Source organism: Pyrgilauda ruficollis, unplaced genomic scaffold (assembly GCF_017590135.1).
Source record: "Pyrgilauda ruficollis isolate IOZ18807 unplaced genomic scaffold, ASM1759013v1 scaffold54, whole genome shotgun sequence".
Lineage (NCBI taxonomy): Eukaryota > Metazoa > Chordata > Aves > Passeriformes > Passeridae > Pyrgilauda > Pyrgilauda ruficollis.
Genome location: NW_024527044.1, coordinates 7,052,681 through 7,073,082, shown reverse-complemented (window position 1 = coordinate 7,073,082; position 20,402 = coordinate 7,052,681). Strand labels below are relative to the sequence as shown.

General features: G+C 43.5%; 1 protein-coding gene across 1 annotated transcript in view; it reads left to right on the top strand.

Annotated features, from left to right (window-relative positions):
- Window positions 1-20,402, top strand: part of PKHD1 (PKHD1 ciliary IPT domain containing fibrocystin/polyductin) — a 233,326-nt gene that overhangs the window by 20,279 nt on the left and 192,645 nt on the right. Inside the window, exons 19-32 of the mRNA XM_041480845.1 lie at window positions 36-166; window positions 957-1,141; window positions 1,620-1,758; window positions 3,784-3,938; window positions 4,544-4,728; window positions 5,680-5,802; window positions 7,382-7,487; window positions 8,362-8,640; window positions 11,845-11,975; window positions 12,505-12,640; window positions 14,723-14,918; window positions 16,376-16,443; window positions 18,404-20,017; window positions 20,187-20,330. Coding sequence (XP_041336779.1) covers window positions 36-166; window positions 957-1,141; window positions 1,620-1,758; window positions 3,784-3,938; window positions 4,544-4,728; window positions 5,680-5,802; window positions 7,382-7,487; window positions 8,362-8,640; window positions 11,845-11,975; window positions 12,505-12,640; window positions 14,723-14,918; window positions 16,376-16,443; window positions 18,404-20,017; window positions 20,187-20,330 — 3,592 coding nt within the window. The remainder of the gene's footprint in view (window positions 1-35; window positions 167-956; window positions 1,142-1,619; window positions 1,759-3,783; window positions 3,939-4,543; window positions 4,729-5,679; window positions 5,803-7,381; window positions 7,488-8,361; window positions 8,641-11,844; window positions 11,976-12,504; window positions 12,641-14,722; window positions 14,919-16,375; window positions 16,444-18,403; window positions 20,018-20,186; window positions 20,331-20,402) is intronic.

Sequence of the window (20,402 nt, the reverse complement as noted above, 5' to 3'; positions counted from 1 at the left end):
TTTGATTTGTGAAAGTCTCTCCCCCGTTTTTGCAGGTGTGTTTTGCACATAAAGGACACGTGAGCAACACCCTCCATCTCTCACTGTCCTACACCAATGTCTCTTCTTGTCCAGTGAGGAGAAACCTCACCTGCCAGTGGGACTTCAATGAAACTGACTCTAAAAGGTATCCAGACAATTACAGCTATCAGAGATTGCATTTTCCTTAGTAAGAAGGTGCAGCAGGAAAACTGAAGGAATTTACTATTTATATAGGAACAATTTGTCAGTTGGAGTAATCTGACAAAAATCTCTGTTCCTACAGAGACATTGCTGGAATGTGTTTCCCTGCTTTTTGGAGGATTTAATGAGTAAATTTCCATGTTTCTTGCTACATGCACCATCTCACCTCAGTGACACACAGGTGTCATACTTGAAGATTTTTGAGAACATAAATTCCCCACTTGCTTTCCTGGTTGATTTCCTGCAGTAAGAGAGAGAATTGCTTGTTTTTTTACTCCACCCTTTGAAAGCTTTGAAAATTACTGTAGGCTTTGATTTTCTTTATTCACTTAAAATTCCATGGGTAGAAAACATTTGGTAGCAGACATAAAGCTTAGGGCAGGCAGACTGAAAAAAATCAGGAGTGTAAAAAAATAAAGAAAGCTGAGGGTTTGAATTTTGGATTTACCCCTGTTGAGGTCACTGATGCTGTTGTGGTATTTTGCCAAAAAATAAAGCAGGTGTAGTCATTCCCATATCCCACTCTAGTGATTCAGAGAGGAAAACATAAGCAGAGATCTAAATCCTCATTTCTCACTCTGTGGAACCCAATAAGGACGTGGTGAGTGATCACAAACCACTGAGCATGTGGCTTGTGCTAAATACCACTAGTAACAAAACCAGTGCCTGATATTACCTGGAATCCTCACAATCACCTCAAATTTGTTTATTGTCCCAACCTTGGTGTCTTCCAGCTGGACATTTACCTGCACCAACCTCTGGAAGAGGTGTGTGAATCTCTCTGTGCTTCTCCAGGACCTCCCAGCCAATTCCCCAGTATTTGTGCACCAGATAGACTTGCAGAGCCCTGTGCTGCAAAAAGAAACAGCTGGATCATTTTATCTTGATGAGCTTATCATTGCTGACAGAGCTGTGATTGGTAAAGGCATCTCTTTTGTTCCCCCCCCCGGATATTCTGTTAAATCTATAACAGTAAAGATGGATGAAACTTTTTCAATGGGAAATTTCACAACAGGCACAAAAATAGTTATTTTTCTTGAATTTTTTTTTTTTTTGTGACAACATTCGAGAAGGAATTGCCAAAATATTGCTATACTTGGTTTATTTGAAAATGTGGCTCTACAAATGAAACAGGCTGTGGTGAAATCACCATCCCTGGAAAGGTTCAAAAATGCCTAGATGTGGCACTTGGGGACATGGGTTAGTGGTGGACTGGGCAGTGCTGCAGAATAGTTGGACTATGTGAACTTAGAGGCCTTTTTCAACCTTAATGATTCTATGAAATATAACTTCAAACAAAAAAACCAAACCCAAGCAGGTGTTTCCAGCTAGGAAATGACAATACCCTGGGTATAATAACCTCTGCTCTCCATGAATGTTTATGTTTTTTCTTTCAGTTTCTCAGAGAGACCCCAAACCCCCGTGGCCAGGGGGGAGGATCATTGAAGGAGTGTCGGTGGTGGGGTCTCCTCCCTCCTACAACGTGTCCTGGCGGGTGTCTGGCTGTGGTGCCAGTCTGCCTCTTCTCTCTCCAAGGTAGGGACAGCCAGCAGCTCATCTCAGTACCCTGTAACACCCCTTAGAGCTCCCCCAGTGGATCTGGAGGTGGGTTCAGCTGCTGAAAACAAGAAGTTTGAGGTAACTTGTGGTGTCAGACATCCGTGGGTCACCAAGGTGTGATGTGGGGCTGGAAGGAAATCTAAGCCCTTCTGGAACAGGGGATGAAGATCCTCCAAAGGTGTCTCCAAAGCACTGTTAATGACACCAATTCCCACATTAGGCACTGGAAGTCCACCTTGGTTGTCCTTGTTTGCTGAGATGAGGTTTCTGTTCCTCCCAACAATGACAGAGGAATCAGAGCCATGGGCTATAACTGGATGACAGACTGTGACATTAAACGTTTGTACGGGCAGAAAATAAGAAATAAGTCCTGTAAAAGTTGGATTGTATCCAGCTGAGTCAAATGTAGTATCTTAACATAAACCACCAAGGGTAAGGGCAGGAATGAGAACACAGGGGGACGTTTGTGGTGGTTGAGATGCATAACCAGAGGTGTAACTAATAGGAAGAGGGAAAATTTTTACTCCTGTGTGGAGCCTGAAGACTGACATTGGAATGCTGCAAATAACACTGATGGCTGTATTTTTTGAATAAATTTAGAAAAAAATGGGGGAAAAATGCCACAAGCATCATTGTAGAGCTGAGGAAAATGCCTAGAAGAGGAGGATTTAAGAAGCTCCACCTGTTTAGCTAATAAAAAAAAAAATTAAGAAGAAGTTTGATCACAATACCTCTCACCAGGATTAAAAAAAGGTGCTAAGCACAGGCAGACTTTTCCATCTCACTGAGGAAGGTATCAGAAAAAAGCAGGAATCACCACAAGCTTTAAAAAAGTGTGAGCTGAGCACTGTCTTTGGACATCTTCAAAATAAACCTGGCTCTTTCTCTTCGCTGAACAGGGTCTGTGATTTTATCCAATATAGCTCCTACCCCTGTCAGAACAGGAATATTGGTTAAAATCTTGTACCAGCTGTACAAAGGGCTCAGTGATCCTTTTGGTTTTGTTTCGTGAAAATTTGCTCTGCAGAAGCCACTTGTTATGCAGACATTTAACACACGGTGGCATCGTTGTACCACGGAGAGGCTCCTTTTCCTTCGAAACACGAGAATTTTAGTGAAGAAGGAGAACGGCATTTTAACTTTTAGAAATTGTACTTTTGTGAACCTGAATAACTCAATAAAGATGTGGTGTGTGGAGGCATGGTTTAATGAGGGACCTGGTAATGCTGGGTTAAGGATTTGGCTCGATCTTAGGAGTCTTTTCCAACCTAAATTGTTGTACAATGTGAAATCTCACTGTAATTCAGGGGACTTGGGATTTTCATGGGCTCAAGGAGATTACAGTATGAAGCAGGAAATATTTTTTGCTTTGCTGTTGCAGATGTTGTCCAGGCTGCACTGAGCTGGTTCTTTAGAAACACCAGTAGTGATGTTTCTAAACACCACTGGTTTGCACCTGGTGCTTGATGTTGTATAAATTATTTCTTCCACCATAAATTTAAAAAGGTCATTTTCCGTATTTTTTTGCTGTGTGCATTGCCTGCATAATTCACAGAATCACTGGGTTGGAGGAGACCTTCAAGATCATTGAGTCCAACCCAGCCCTAACACCTCAAGTAAACGATGGCACAAAGTGCCACATCCAATTTTTTTAAAAACACATCCAGGGATGGTGACTCCACCACCTCCCTGGGCAGGCCATTACAGTATTTTATCACCCTTTCCTTCAAAAACTTTTTCCTAATATCGAACCTATATTTCCCTTGGTGCAGCTTAAGACTGTGTCCTCTGGTTCTGTCAGCTGCTGCCTGGAGAAAGAGAGTGATAAGAAGTTAGAAGTTGGGAATATCCAGTTTTTTTTTGAGGTCTGGCCATCTTCCCCTTAAATCCCTCAGGAGTGTTGTTCCCATAGGTGTTCCTGAACTGTTGGTTGACTTGGGGGTGTCAGCAGTGAGGGTCTCCACTGCTGATGCCTTCCTGTGACCCTTCTCTGTCCCACAGAGGTGCAGTGCTTGGGGAGGGCTCTGAGGGATACGGACACCTGAACGTGTCCACGGAGGATGTGAGAGTCAGCATCACCATCCAGAGGCTGCAGAAGTCATCCCCACCTCTCGGAGGAACCTTCCACATCCACTTGGCCAACACAGTGATACCAGGTAAGGGAAGATGCAGGGATTTCCTGAGCAGGAAGCCAAGGGAAGAGTTAATTGCCAGAGAAGTTTTGGCTGCCCCATGCCTGGGTGTGCTCAAGGCCAGGTTGGTTGTTCACAGAATCACACAAGGTTGGACGAGGCCTTTAAGATCATTGAGTCCAACCCGTTCCCTGACACCACAACTAAACCATGACACTGAGTGTTATTGAAAAGTGTGGATGACCTTCAGATTAGACATAAGGAAGAAATTTTTTATGATGAGGTTGGAGAAACATTGACAGGGTTGCCCAGAGAGGTGGTGGATTCCCCATCCCTGGAAACATTTGAGGTCAGGTTGGATGGGGCTTTGAGCAACCTGGTCTAGGGTTCATTGCTGGGATTAGATGACCTTTAAAGTCCTTTCCAGCCCAAATCCTTCTATAATTCTATTCTATAATTCTATGGTTTTTTGATGTTTAGGATCCAATAAATGTCACTCTTCTGGCAGCTGCAGAGGTTTGAACCATGACAGCCTTGCACTCATAATGAAATCCCTTCCTTTCCTAGGAGCAGGCAGATGTGCTCTCCTGGAAATGGAGACATCCACTGCTCCCTAACATCTTTTGCAGGTGTTTCAGTGCAGATCTCTGCTCACCAGCTCCGCAGGCTTTTGCAGGACAATGTGGATAATTTTACAGCTCCCTTCATCAACACCAGTGACTTCACCGTGACCAGAGACTCCAGCTCGTGCTATGAAAGTGTCTGGACACTGACTTGGAAAAAAACAGCTGGGGACTTACCCAATGTTATCAGTGTACAATAATTTCTTTTACTAATCCCCACTTTGATCCTCATTTGATATCTTTGGTCTTGGCTGATTCACTCTTAAAATGTTTTTGTTAAGAAGACACCGTGGAAATTTAGGCAATCTTCCTATTTGGATAAGTACATTAAGCAAATTCCAGATTAAATGATTAAAAAAAACCAAAACAGTTTGTAGGAGAAGAAATTATATTGAGTCTGTGATTCAAAACCAGGAAATTTGAGTGTAATTTCTGCACAGCAAAGGGACTGGTATACTGAAATGAAATCTTTATTAATTATATCTACATTAACATTTCAGTAACTGGAGCTCATCACAGATTTGTGGCATCATTTATTTGCCAAGAGGGTATTTTTCTGAGAACTGTTTTGTCTGGTTTCTTATCTCATTCTCATAAGTCTCAGGTGAAGCTTCACTTTACACTCTCCCATCCCAAGATATGTCCTGCTAGTTTTGCTTCAAGCAGAAGGGTCTTTTTGAGTAAGGACTCAGACTGAGATGCTTCCTACTTCAACAAGAAACACTGTTTCTTTGGATATTCAGCTCCTAAAAGTGTGATGTTATTTTCAACAAATTCCAGTGCCCAAGGTATTGGCCTGAAGGGTGAAAAAAGTTTGAGCTGCATCTTCAACTCTTGCACAGGCCCTTGTGTCACCTAAAGTCATGTCTCTGAGAAGATCTTTCCATGCCTAAATTCAAATTATATTATTGGGTATTAGAAGCTTATTTACCACCCTGAGCTTCTTGGTCATCTCTTTGACTGCAAGGTGAAGGTGGGAACAGGGAGGTATTGTGAAACCTTGAGAATGAAGATTTAGAGGTGCAGATATGATTCACGGAAGAAGGGTGAGAACTTTCTAGGCGTTATTGCTTGTAAAGATTCTGTTTTAACATCACAGGACAGAAAAAGATGAGAAACTTGAATTTCTTGATCTTTTCCAGGTCTCTGCTGAAAACCTCACTGGCCTGAAGCCCACTGTTTCCACTCGTGTGGTTTATGATGGGGGTGTGTTTATTGGACCAATATTTGGGGACATGCTTGCCACCCTCCATAACCGAACACAGGTGAGTTGGTGTGCTCTCTCACTTGTCACTGGTTCAGCAGGGTTGTGTAGCTCCAGGAGTCTCACAGGTATTTGGGCACCTTGTTCTGCCAATGAATCCTTTCAGGAATCTGATGTTCTTTGCTTCAAATTCTCATATTCTGCTGCCTGGTTCCTCCAAGAGCTGTTGCAGGTAGGGAGAATGGTGATCATGGGTGATGGAAGACAATATATATTTGTTTTGAAGCAGTGGTGTGGAGCAGGACTTTCCTCCAAGAGCTGTTGCAGGTGGGGAGAATGGTGATCATGGGTGATGGAAGACAATATATATTTGTTTTGAAGCAGTGACCAAGGGATAAAAATCTCTGAACTCTCACCCTTGGTGGGCCCTGTGGTGCTGGACACCAAACTGGGAATTACACAATTCACCTGCAACACTGTGACACTGATGGGCAAAGTAAACGAGTTGGTGGCTGGGATACCCATCTGTGAGTTAGGCAAATCCTGAACCTGTCTGGATCTCAATTTCCCAGGAGGGAAGAGAGAGACAGGAGAGCTTCATGCTGAAGGAGGAATCATTCCAGTCTGTTGGATGGACAAATGCTTTCCCAGCTCTCCTCTCAGATATTGCAGAACAGTGGCTATGGCTGGCTTTGTTTCCAGCAGCCTCACAGGCACTGTGGCCATAACAGGGTGGTGTTGGATGTGCTCCAAGCTCAGCTGTGCAACATCTGGGACCAAATCATCCTGCCTTTCTCATGAGCCTGGTTCCCAGCCATGAGAATTGCTCTCTTCCAGTGACTCAGGCACCTATCACATCTTTTCCATCCATGCTGCACAAACCCTCAAACAGCCCAAGTGAAACAAGACCAGCAGCAGCAAACAGATTTTCTTATAGCTTTTGAAGCTTTATTCTGGCAGTGTAAAATTGTCCCTCTAATTATCATGTCTCTGTCTAAGCAGTCTACTTTGCAACTCTGTGCTCCTTGTATTTCTTTGGAGCAGATGCTTTGCTTTTTGCAGGCACACCCTTAACACCTGCAGAGGGATAAAGAGGGACTCTTTTATGCCCTATTCTTTGCCAGATGACTCTTCAAAAATATCAAGATCTCAGGGGGGATATTTCTTGATATCTCTTTTAGATAGTCAAGGTCACAGCCCAGTTTTTTCCTTGAGCTTTAACAACAAGGAACAAAAAATAAAATTAAGGGCTGCGTGTTGAGACGACACATTGTGGGTTTCACTTTAATTAGTCTTCCAGGGTGTTTAGACATAATACATTTATTCCCAAGACAAAGTAGGAAGAAATGGGGAAGGCAAGAACAGTCTTCAATGGGTGACTGGAAGTACAGGGGTTTGAGGAGGTCTGGGTGCTGTGCTTTGAATGAGTCCTAGAAATCTGCTATTTAAATTTGCAATTAAGTTTGCAGTGGGATTACAGCAGGGTGGAGAGCTCTCTATTCGTGCCCTGTTCTAGCACTGTGTGCTCTCAGTAGCTCAGGGTGGCTACCAGCATCTATCAGTCAGTTGTGGCTCTAGAAAACAGCTCTTTGGAGGTGTTTAAGATCTCACTCAACTTTATCTCTCTGGTCTTTCTCCAGGTGGTGGTGATGGTGAACGATGTCCTTGCAAACTGTTCTGGCTCGTGTTCTTTCCAGTTCAGCCGGGAATTGACGCCCACAGTCAGAGATGTGGAGTATTCATCAGGTAACAGGGCCTGGTGTCTGAGCACAATGGCAAAAATTCTGTGAGAAAGATCTGCCAGGTGCTGGGGATTTCATGTACATTCCTTTTGTAAATTTTTGATTTTATGGAAACTGCACTTTTATGGGTCACTACTGATCAGCTCCAGTTCCAGACATGCTGAGTGTACAAGTTTGTCCTGAGAAGGGCAGTGGAGCTGGGAAGGGCCTGGAGCACAAGTCTGAGGAGGAGCAACTGGGAATGCTCAGCCTGGAGAAAAGGAGGTTCAGGGTGACCTTCTCACTCTCCACAACTCCTTGATAGGAGGGTGCAGCCAGGGGGGACTTGGTCTCTTCTTCCAGGGATGAAGAAATAGGATGATAGGAAATGGCCTTAATGTGCATCAGGAGAAGTTTAGAATAGCTGTTAAGAAAGGTTTCCTCATCTAATGGGTTGTCAGGCTCTGGAACAGGCTGCTCAGGGCAGGTGTGTAGTCACCTTCCCTGGAAGGGTCCAGAGGGCTTGTGGATGTGGCATTTGGAGACATGGTTTAGGGGTGAACACAGAGGGGATCTCAGAGGTCTTTTCCAAATTTAACTACTCTGCGATTCTGTGGTAGAAGCATAAAGGGGAGAGAAACAATGGCAGGTTTGATGCCTATAGCAAAAACCAGCTCTTGGCTCGAGTTATTTTTAATAAAAAATTGAGGAAAGTTGTAACAGCTGAACAGGGACAGGCAGGAATTGCTGTTATGTGGAACAGTGAGATATCACCAGTGGTGTAGTTTTTAGGATGTCCTGTTGAAGCTGGTAGAAACTTTTAACTGTTGGCTGAACTTAAATTCTGGGCATTGCTAGGCCAAAATTCGTGAGTCACCTTGATGATTATATGCCTTCAGGTGAAGGGTCCCAGGCCACAGTGGTTCTCAGGGGAGCTGGCTTTGGTGAGGAGCAGCTGGCCCTGCAGGTGGAGGTGGACAGGAGGAGCTGCCACGTCACATCTCTGAATCAAACCCAAGTGGTCTGCCAGGTTCCAAGGCTGCCGGTCGGGATCTACCCGGTGACACTGCTGGTGACACCTCATGGCTTTGCTCTCAGTGGCACCACAGGACAAGGGATCTTCCTCACAGTCCAGCCAACACTGGGAGCTGTTGAACCTCCTTCGACTTCAGAGATTGGTAGGTCTGAACTCTCCAAGGGAGCAGCTTCCTGCTTCTTCCTTGTCATGACATACTTTGGTTCTCTGTACTTTCAGTGTCAAGATTTTCATCTGATGAAGAAGAAATTTTATGGCTGGACACACTGTGTGTGCCCCAAAGCACAGTCAAAAATGGCTTAAAGACTGACAGAATCTCTTTGGCTCTTTGTGCAGGCAACCAGTTTCCTGAGTAGTTTTGTTTGGGAATTGTATTTTCAAGTGAGCATATATTCATTTCAGCAAATCATTAGTGCTTCACACTCATCTTCCCATATCAATTTGACACATAGCTTTGTAGTATTTGAATTAATCTGGTTAATTAAAGTGGGTATTAGGGAAAATTTTTTCACTGGAATGGTTGCCAATCACTGGAACAGGCTGCCCAGGGCATTGGGGGAGTCACCATCCCTAGAGGGATTTGAAAGATGTGTAGATCTGGCACTTGGGCACATGGGTGAGTGGTGGGCCTGGCAGTCCTGGGTTGCTGGCTGGACTTATTGATCTTAGAGGGTTTTTCAAACTAAATGATCCTATGATTCTATGACTGTGAAATGGCTGGACTCTGGTTAATCCCAGTCCCATTGAAGCAAGTTCATGTTCTGAGGAATAAAATGGAAAACTCATTTATTTAGCTTTAAGTACAAAGCCAAGAAACTTAGAGAAGCTAAAGCTAAACTGAATCTCCTTCCCTTCCCATTATACCTCCTCTCCTTGAAATAGAAGAGGAAATAAAGAATGATAAATTCCATACCTGAAGACAAGAGCTTCAAAGAATTTTTTTTTTGAGAGAGAGAAAAGAGTCTCCTCAACACAATGAGAAATGTGGCAAACACTCCTGATATACCTGGGCTGTGCAGTGAAGGACAGTCTCAGATTATCCTTTGTTTTCAAGCAGCAAGGAATGCAGCAGAATCAGCATGAACCAAGTCTACTCTGACAGTAAAGTTACCCAGTCATTTCTCTGTAAATCTCCTCATTTTACTAATTTTATTTCTGAGATCATGGTAGCAATCACCACTGAGAGCAGCACTCAGTGCAGCTCAGACACCTGGCTTGGAGATCTGACTGGGCCATGCTTGGCCACTTTGGAGCAGCCACAGAAAAGGAATGATAGCCTGTAAAACTGCCCATGGACAAGCATGGGATGGACTTGGAATAACTTAGCTAGAAGTTATGGCCACCTTTCACTGTGCTTTTAGTTTTGGGGATTTTTTTTTTTCTGTTTGTTTTTTAGGGGGGTGGTGGGGGTTGTTTGTATTATTTTTTTCTGCTGTTGATTTTTTGGGTTGTTTGAGTTTTGTTTTTTTTTGGTTGCATGGGAAGAAAACGATTCTAACTCTTTTAATATTATTTTTTTCCCTAATGTGAGGGTCGTGGCACCCTGAGTTTAAGAATCACTTTTAATTCATAGAAAACTCAAACACCTCCAAGCAACTCAAAAAACAATCATTCAATGGCAATTTTTAGTGCTTGGGCTTTGCTTCTCCTTTCCTTTGCTGGCAAATCCACTCCTCCCAATTACAGTGATCTGTCACTCATTAAAAAGAAAGCAAGAATAATGCTATCTTACATTACATGTGCCTGGAATGCTTATAATTAGAAAGAATTACAACTTCCATCTGTGTTTTCAATTTCTCCCATTTCAAATACCTCTCTTCAATCTCCTTGTAAAGTGCACACAGGCAGTATTTCCCTGCATATAGATATAATGCAGATATCAAAACTTAACAGCATCAGTCTTTACACAACACTAGTGGATTCTGAACTCTAAATCTGAAGCTCCTTATCTGACAAGTCTTGCATTTGCAAGTGGCTTCAGTTTTCACTTCTTGCTCTTTCTGACTCTGCAAATTTAATGTTACAGCACAGGAAGGCAACAAAGCACCTTGTACTTTGCTGCATCAGCTCCCTCTTGTCAAAATATCCCTGGTCTCAGTGGTGCCATGCTGGGAGATCCCCATGACCTAACTCTAGAAGCATGGAATGCCTTTCTAAAGATACTCCCACGTTCCAGTGAATGCCAGGAGATTGCTGTTAATGTATCTGATTGCTCTTGTTGGCCTGGATTTGCTGCCGGCCACAGGAAATCAAGTCTAAGCTTCTATAATTCTCTGGTGGTTTAAAGAATTAGCAGGAATAGGTAATTTCAGGAAGGCATACAAGGGAATTTGTCATTAATATATAATTACTTTAACTTTACTTTGCTTACATCACATGTGAAAAGAGGGGTAAAAGCTTAGTAGGTTTACGATATAGCCATGCTAATAAATACAAATAAACACTGCATTATTTAGTGCCTGTCTGAGCAGTCTGTTCAGCCATAATCCTAAAACTCTGCAGTGCTGAGAACTAGAGAAAAAGCTCTAAGTTTCAAGCAACATTTCCTTTTTTTTTTTTTTTAAAGTTTCTCTGAATCGCATCAAAGCACAAACTCCAGCTTGGAACTGCCATTAATGCCTACTCCTGTTCTCTTTCCTGTTTCTCTTTGAAACATCCCTGAGTCCTCTAATCACTTGGAAAAGCAAAGGGGCACCTTGGCTCTTTGGAACTGGATGCTGAAGAAAGATCAAGCACAAGCCTGACTTGTGTCGGGCGTGATCCTGCCTGGGACAGGGGAGGCTCAGTCTGGCATGGAGGAGAGCTGAGCTTGCTCGGTGCTCCATGGAACGAATCCCTCCGTGACTTCCCTCACAAATCCAAGTCTCCAGCCCTGCCAAGTCCCCTTTCTATCCCAAGTTTCCTAGACACATGCTACAGGCTTTTCTGACAGCAGGGAGCTTGGCAGCTGTTTGAACTGTGAGAGCACCTGCTGCGTTAAGCTCATTTTCCATTCTTAGCGCTTCTTCCTTCCTTCCTTATTTCGTTCTTGGGCTGGGGATCTGGCTAAGGGGGAGATCACAGGCCAGGCCTTGCTGGTTTAAATAAGTATGCCATTAAAAAATAAACCGAGGAAAAAAACCCACTCGTCCTGTATTGTGGAGGAGAATTCAAATAATTCAAATTCAAATAATTCAAACAAAGCAAGAAGGATCTCTGGTGCAAGAGAGGGAGCCAGGCACAGCAAGGTGGAACAGATCATCATCAGCTCAGCTGAGAGACTTTTGTAGTCATCTATAAACAAAGAATTCTTTGTATATTAAAACATCCTACATATTGAACATCATGGAATAATTGTTTGTTTTAGGAGGACTTAGAGTGACTCTCAGGGGGACCAATCTGGAAGGGGTAAACGCAGTGTTGTTTGGATCCCAGCCTTGCCCAATTTTGGAGGAGGGCAGAAATTCAACAAGAATTCAATGTAAAGTTCCTTCTCGGGTAAGAAACCACACTTTGGGGAGCAGACAGAAGCCAGTGTGCCTTCCTATGTGTTTCTGGCCTGAGCTATACTAGGGAAGGGCAAAGAGTTGCCCCTCAGCCTTATCTGTGGGGCAGTTTACTGTGGACTCTACAGATTAGACCAGCTTAGTTAAAAATAGATTAACAGGAGATTTATGAAAACCAGTGAAAAAAGCAAGCTCCTTAATTTAGTAAGAATATTGCAAATTAAAAACTGCATAGTTAGTCTGGGATTTTATTTACTTGTTTAATGTTCTTGTATGGGTATAGCAAATCTAAATCTTCACAGTCTGGGATTGTTTTAAGGTTCCAAAATCTCTGTAGATCCTCTTTAAAGTCAACGTAACTGTAAATATTTAAATAGAGTCTGTTGTATGTGAAAGTTTCATCAGTGCTATGTACCTGACTTTTGTATGGGAGATGCAGGAACATAGGAAATAACTTTCTTTTTTTTAAAAAAAAATTGGTTAATTCTTATCTCTGACATTTTCTTTCTCTCTCTTCCTAGAGGGCAGAGGATGCTGATGTCCATGTGACACTGATTTTTGGGTACAAGTCAACAACAGTAACCAACTTATTCCAGTATGATCCTTCCTTAAACCCTGCACTTGAATCCTTGAGCAGGAACAGAAGTGGCATAGCAGGTGAAAATGCAGCTGTGTATTGGGCATCTTCTGCAGAAAGGTTGTTAGTGCTGATGGTGGTGGGGCAGAGGGAATTTATAAATCTATAAAGTTTCATCTAACCTTGTTTGTTTTCCTTTAAATTTTAGTTCCTGTATTTCCTGCTAGTCCTGGTCAGTTGTGGTTGGTTTTTTGTTGGTTTTTCACTAGCATACATGAGGTAATGAGTTGCTTGCCCTATGGTATGGATGATGTCCACAGGATGTCAGGTTTCTCTAACTCTGCTCTGAAATGATCCCACCCATTCATGCAGTGATTGGAACCAATGGGATGGCATGAAGCTGTGTCAGGAAAGGTTTAGGCTGGGTATGAGGAAATGGTTTTTCACTCAGAGGGTGGCTGGGCACTAAACAAGCTCCCCAGGGAATGGTCACTGCCTCAAGGGTGCCAGAGCTCAACTGGTGCTTGTACAATTCTCTCAGGTACAGGGTGGGATTCTCAGGACTGTCCTGTACAGGGTCAGGAGTTGAACTTTGGTAATCCTTATGGGCCCCTTCCAACTCAGGGTATTCCATGATTCTGTATTTCTTAGTAACAGATTCATCCATGACGGGAGAAATGAGCTCTGGAGAGTGTCCTTCTCCAGGATCCCCAGGGGATGACCATAAAGAGCATCATGTGCATTTTGGGTTACTGAAAACAGGGGATAGGCAACATTTCTTTTGCCTAGTTCCCATTCCAAGCCAAAATGTTCCTTCCTTTTTGACCTCGTGATGTTTTACTTTAGAATATGAACATAGACCTCACAGAATTCATGGGACAAAATCCTAATTGGATCTCATGGAGTGTTTGCCATTCCTGTCTTTTGAAAGTTTCTCTTTGCGAAAGTTTCTAATTGTTGAATTTTTTTGGGTTTTTTTTTTCCACATTTCTCTCATTTTCCTCCCCCTCCCCCCCAGGATTTTGGCTGTGTGTAGAACATAGAAAACACAAATAATGAATGATGTCCACTTACAAACAAGCCTTTTAGGAAAGTTTAGCACATTTTTGCATGGCAAACTGGCAAGGGCTCATGCTGAAAATGGTGTGGATAACACAGGGATGTTTTGTTATTGCTGAGCAAAGTCTACACAGTCAGGGACTTTTCTGTTCCTCACCCCACCAGTGAATGGGCTGGGGGTGGACACAGATTTGGGAGGGGACACTGCAAGGACAGCTGATCCCAACAGACCCAAGGGATTATCCAGACCATGTTGCTCATGTCCAGTTTATAAAGCTAAGAGAGGAAGGGGGAGACAGAGTGATGGTGTTTTGTCTTCCCAAGTCACCATTCCATGTGATGGAGCCCTGCAGGGATGGCTGAACACCTGCCTGCCCATGGGAAGCAGAGAATGAAGTCCTCATTTTGCTTTGCACACATAACTTTTGCTTTACCCATCAAACTGTTTTTATCTCCACCCACAATTTTTCTCCCTTTTATGCTTCCAATTCTCTCCTCCATCCCACGGCAGGGGAGGGAGTGAGCAGATGTGTGGGGCTGAGATGCCATCTGGGGTTAAACCATGACAAGCACGTCTGACTTTAGGTACACAAGGAAATATATTTTTTTTTTTTTTACTATGGAAGGCTCCTATTACTATTCCATGGCTCCATAATTCTGAAAACTCTAGGCTCTAGATCGTTTATCAGGGATTAAAAAAAAAAATTAAAAATCCCAGAACTCCTCAGCTGTAAAGCTTAAAAAAAAAAAAAAAAAAAAAAAAGGATTTGGAAGGCCTGAGGTTCACATATTTATAGGACAGACATTTATGGTACAGGGGACATGAATCCCATCCTGAGTGTTGCTGAGAGTGGCTGTTGGTGGACATAACCAAAATCACTGTGCTGATATCTCAAGACAACCCTGATAGCTGGTGACCTTATGCAGGAGAGATTGAGTAGGATACAGAGCCACTGCAGTCTTCAACATTTTGGGTTTGGGCTGATGGGCATGGCTGGACTATTCTGTCATGATGGGACTCTGCTCTTCCTCAGGCAATGGTCACGTGTGCTAAAATAACCATTGCCAGAAACACTGAAAAAGTTCCCTTCCTTTCTCTGCAGGAGGTGAGGAGCTTCACATTGGAATATCCCGGTTTTCCAGCTACCAGGGCTCAGATGTCAAGGTCCAAATTGGGGACTCATGGCCACAGGTCCAGGCACAGACAGAGTGTGGGGTCACTGTGACACTTCCAACCCTGCCTGCAGGGCGGTACAATATTTCTGTCCTCATCAATGGCATTGCTGTCACTTCAAACAGGTGTGTATTTTGCTCAGAAGCTTCATTCTCTATCTTATTTGGTGTTTTAGGGTTAATCTGAAAAGGAAGGGTTGAGTTTTTCACTAATTCCGTACCTAAAGGTGAATTCTGCAGTGTGGTATGAAATTATGAATAATTATCAAGGAATTTATTTATCTGTGGAGCCCAAGTCAGCAAACTGCTAATGCTAGTCCATTAACTTCCCTTGGATCAGTAGAAGGCAGGAGAGAAACATTTTAGGAAAAAACAGTTGATTTGATGAAAAATGCATATTGAGGCAATCAAAAGCATTCACAGATTCAGGTCAAATGCAGATAAATCCTGCTGTAGGAAAACAGCAGAAGAAAAGAAACACTTTTCATCAGAAAAACAAAAGCTAGTTTGAACAATGCAAAAATGCTTTGTTTGGAGAATTTTTAAATTATGATATTTCCATTTCCTAAGGTGACACTTCAAGTTCATGCCTAGATAAATGTAATATAAACGAACCAAAATGTAGGGAAAAGCTGACCTGAAATTGGGATATAGGAATGTATTCAAAGCAACACAGTTTTGTTCTTCAGCCATGGCAGCTGCAGAAGTGGTCCTGAAATGACAATACTGGGGAGAAATGAGGTGTTTTTATTGCTCACAAATCAACTTAAGCTGCTTGTAATGTTAATGAACCACAGAAGGAGAAAAATTGTGGTTGGTGGGATGGCACACAGGGATTTATCCCGCCTGGTACTGGAGTTTGTTAGCAGCACCATCATTATCTCCAGGGATAGATTGGAAGGAGATTGGTCATCCCAGGAGAGGACTCTGAGCTCTGGTGGGCTGGATTGCAGGATTGGGAAGATCCCTTCTCTAACACTTCTTTTTAGCGAAAGGGATGTTTTTAAAAGCAGGGTGATGAATAAAATAGATGTAGATTGGGACAGAAATTGAGCTATAACTTTATCTGGGTGGGCTTCAGGAGCTCATGTCTGGGTTTCCTCTTGTTCAGTGTACTCCACTCTGGTGGGAGGGTGTGAGGAGAGAGGGCAGCTGTGATGCCTTTTCAGTACATTTCTATTGGGCATAGCTACAGTGGGGTCTGCTTGCCAAAAAATCCTTACTCTTGCTTCCTTTGATGGGCAATTCAGTTGGACTCAATTTGGCCCACATGTTGCCAATTGATAGGAGAGAGTTTGTGACAGATGTAGCTCAAATGTGTCCCTGCCCAGGGACTGGGAGGGTTGGAATGAGATGATCTTTAAGGCCCCTTCCAGCCCAAACCATTCTGTGATTCTAAACCACGTGGAATAATGTGGGGTGTTGGGTGGTCTTGTCACTGTGACATCAAAGAAAGGGGATGTGCCAAGTGGGTGCTTGGCTTTCTGGGAGCTGTAAGAAAGAAAAGCACAGAAACAGGGAGGAAAAATAAAAGAATATCCCTAACTACCCTGAATCCTTTCTGTGCTGGTTGTGTTTTGCAGGGTTGAGCCGTTAATCCAGTACCTCTCTGAGATCTTCAGCATCCAGCCGTGTTGTGGCTCCATTCTGGGTAAGCAGCATTGGTACATCTGCAGCCACTTATGGAGGTTAAAGGGATCAAGGGCACAGTTTTCCTGCAGGAATGGAAAGTGCATCCCATTTCACATCCCTTTAAATGAGGGGGTTTTGAATCTGTGACCCTTTATTACGCAGGCATCAACTGGCAGACAGCAGAGGTCTGGAAATGTGGGATTGTAGTGAGCATCCCTCCATCTGGTTGGCTGGCTCAGGGCTCCCTGTGCTTTGAATTTGATTTCCCCAAGTGTTTGCTCATGTATCCTTGCATGTTCCCGTTGGGAAAACAAAGCACACCGACACCTGGCTCATCTGTGCTGTTTCCTTCAGTCATTTTGCCCCATCTTTCAAGGTTTTCCATGTCAAAGTTAGGTGGAAAGCAGGGTGCAATTGTGGTTTGAAGCAAACAATAATTTGAAGTGATCCCAAAAGGGATGTTCATTTTTGTTATGTTGAAAAGACGAAATAAAAAAAGCCCTTTTTCAATGTTAATTTTAATCAAAAGGGAAATATTTATTAATCCTGTTCTAAGCTTTTAGACATTGGAAATAATTTAAGTGTGTTTCTAAGCAGAACACTGCTGAATTAAAAAGAAAAGTTTTACTTTAAATCTTAAAAAGCATATTTAGGGTGGTTGATTTATTTTGTCATTTGGCTGGTGGTGGAGGAGAGTTGAATCCCTGTAGTGAATTTTACATGAGCCCTTAGAAATGCTTTTATAGAAGACAGAGAAATTCTTGTGCTACAACCTCAGGTCCTCCACATATTGCTCTCCCAGGCTCACAACACATTTAAAGACACAAAAATTCAGAGGCTTTGTGGTATGTGATTAGTTCAATAGTTTGTGAAGTGCTCAAGCCTTGAAAGATGAGAGAGTGGATAGAGCTTGGAGAGCAAATCCTGTCAGTTTTGAAGATTAAACCATACTACAAAAAACAATAAAAGTTTTACCCTTCTTTTTATATTTCAGGGTAAATTGAAAATTAAATAAGAACTGATTAACTCTTTGGCTGTATTTTTATGAATGGCTTAAGCTGAATTAAAATATTTTTGCTGCAAAAAACACCAGTCCCTCCCCCCTTACCTGTAAACTTTTGTTGTGTCTAACACTTGTGTGCACATCTGGGTTAAGGATTTGGGCTCAGTTAAAAAGAAACCTCATCACAAAACAACTTATTTTTTCAACTAGATCATGGGAAAAGGAACAGAATGGGCTTAATGGATAAAGAGGTTGAAGCAAGGCAGGACACTGGGAGTTCCAATGCTGCAAACAAAGGAACATGGACAGAGCTTTTGGATGGGCTCTTCCCTGTTAGAGTGGAGCAGCCCTGGCACAGGGGGCCCAGAGAAGCTGTGGGTGCCACATCCCTGGAACTGTTCAGGGCCAGGTTGGATGGGTTTGGAGCAACCTGGGATAGTGGGAGGTATCCCTGCCCATGAGAGGGGGTTGGAAGGAGGTGGTCTTAAAGGCCCCTTATAACACAAAGCATTCTGTGATTCTATGAAATCTGACACTGCCTGAGTTTGACAATATTCACAATCTCATTCTTCTTCCCTGTGGGCATCAGGAACAAACTATCTCCCCACCCACCTGTAGGGACAGTCCCATTCCATGAAGAGTTCAGCCTCTGTTTACTCTCAGGGGTCTTTCACAGCAGCTTTCTCCATTTCTGTGGTGGCTTTCTATGGTCATTTACTGCCACAAAGATCCCTGGCTACTTGTTACCTTAGCCTCTTGTCCATGTAGGATTATCCTGATATATGGCTGCTATTGTCTCTAGCTGTCTTGTCCATAAAAAAAAGGATTTTATTTCTTTCCTTCAGCTTGTCATGCTTATCAGCTTTATCATAAAATGTTTGTTTTGGAAGGGACCTTAAAGATGATGGTACAGAGATAATAATGAATTCCTCTTCTGCATATAATACCCTTCTTCCTTATTTTGCTTTGCTCCTAGGTGGAACGCTGCTCACAATCTCCGGAGTGGGCTTTAGCCAAAATCCTGCCTTGATTTCTGTGTCAATGGACAATCAAACCTGTACAGTTACTCACTTGGAAGAAGAGACAATTTGGTGCCTGACCCCACCAGCTGTAAATTTGTCTAATGAAGATTCAGGTGACATCTCTGTCAGAGTAAATGTAGCCATCAGCAGTGGGTCATTTCAACAAGATCTCCCTGCAAATAGGACCACCATCTTTAACTACCAAAGAGCTTTGACTCCCCTCGTTACTGCTGTTGAAACAGAAATCACAGATGGCAGCCTGCTCCTGAGCATTCAGGGAATAAACATCACTGGATCTGTGGCTAAGCTTGGACACACTGAATGTCAGCTTGAGTTTCAATGGGGCAACCAGTCTGCAATGTCTTATCAGTGCTCTTTGCCACTGAACAGCCTGGAACCTGGGACTTTCCCTATCCAGGTCATCCAGAAGGAGCTGGGATATGCTCAAGTGACAGCAAGGCAGCAGGCCCTCACAGTAACTCCACAGATAACCTCCATATTCCCATCACAAGGATCAATCTGTGGTGGGATGTTGCTCACTATATCTGGTATTGCTTTGAAATCCAGGAGGAATTTGGTACAGGTCAGCCTGGAGAGTAATTACTCCTGTGAGATCCAGAAGTCTGATAATGACTCCATCAGCTGTGTTGTCCTTCCAGGGGCCCACCCTTTGCACCCTCAGTGGCTGGCTGAGGCATCTCGGGCTCTCCGTGTCACTGTGGTTGTCAATGGGGTCCGCAGTGTGTGCCTTGGGGGCTGTACACTCCACCTTCGGGAGCACTGGACCCCCCTGGTACATCTGGTGACCTGGAAGACCAACGGGACATCCACCCACATGACAATCAAAGGACAGAGGTTGGCATGGCAGGGTGACAGCCCCGTGGTACAGGTGGATAACAGCTCTGCCTGCAAGGTGACTTTTTGGAACGAGACCGTCATCAAGTGCCAGACAGCCTGCCTGGCCCCAGGGGAGCACAGCGTTTCCATATCCAGCAGGATAAGTGGCCGTGCTTGTTTCAGAGGGACATCCAGCCTTCTCACCATCCTGCCTTGGGTGTACCAGTTTTACCCACGGGATTTCAGCACCAATGGGGGAGGCCTGCTCAGCTTAGCTGGGTTGGCTCTGAAAGGAAAGAGGATGACTTCAGTCCTCATAGACCATCACCCTTGCCTCATTCTCAACATCAGCTGTGTGCTCATCCAGTGCACAGTGCCTCCGGGGAAAGGCACGAGGGCTCTGAGTCTGAAAGTAGATGGACACTCCTATTACCTTGGAACAATAAGTTACAGTGAGGAGTTCACCCCAGCTTTCCTTTCACTTGTTTCCACTGGTCTCCTTTTAACTTTGACAGTATCACAGGTCACAGAGATGGACATTATCCAGGTGTTTATTGGAGATTTTCCTTGCAGCAACATCACCGTCAGTCACTCCACACTGCAGTGCACAGCTCCTCTGCTCCCTGTTGGAGACTACCCTGTGCTGGGCCTGGATATTCCCAGGGGATGGGCTTCTTCCAACCTGACTTTCACTTCTCATCTGACAGTGACAGCTGCACGTCACAACTGGGGTAAGTCATGGAAAGTTGCTGCAGTTCCTCCACAGGGTTTTGTGTGAGGCACTGCAGAGATGTGGGCGTTTTGTCATGAAAGCAAAAATTATTAATTAAAAAAAACCCCTTTTGTTGAGAGCTAGCTGTCAGGCTCTGTCTTAAATCCCATTTTCTGTTCTTTTCTAAGATGGTTTGAATGGAGGAGAAGTTTACTTGCATGGAACTGGATTTTCCCCAGGAAAGACTTTGATCACAGTCTGTGGCACAAGCTGTGAACTCTTGGGCAATATGACCATGACTGAGCTGAGCTGCCTTGCCCCACGCCTACGAGGTCAGTTAAAACTCAGAAATTTTCATTGTGATAAAAATATCCCCTAAAATCTTGACCCAAAATGGGGAGTCC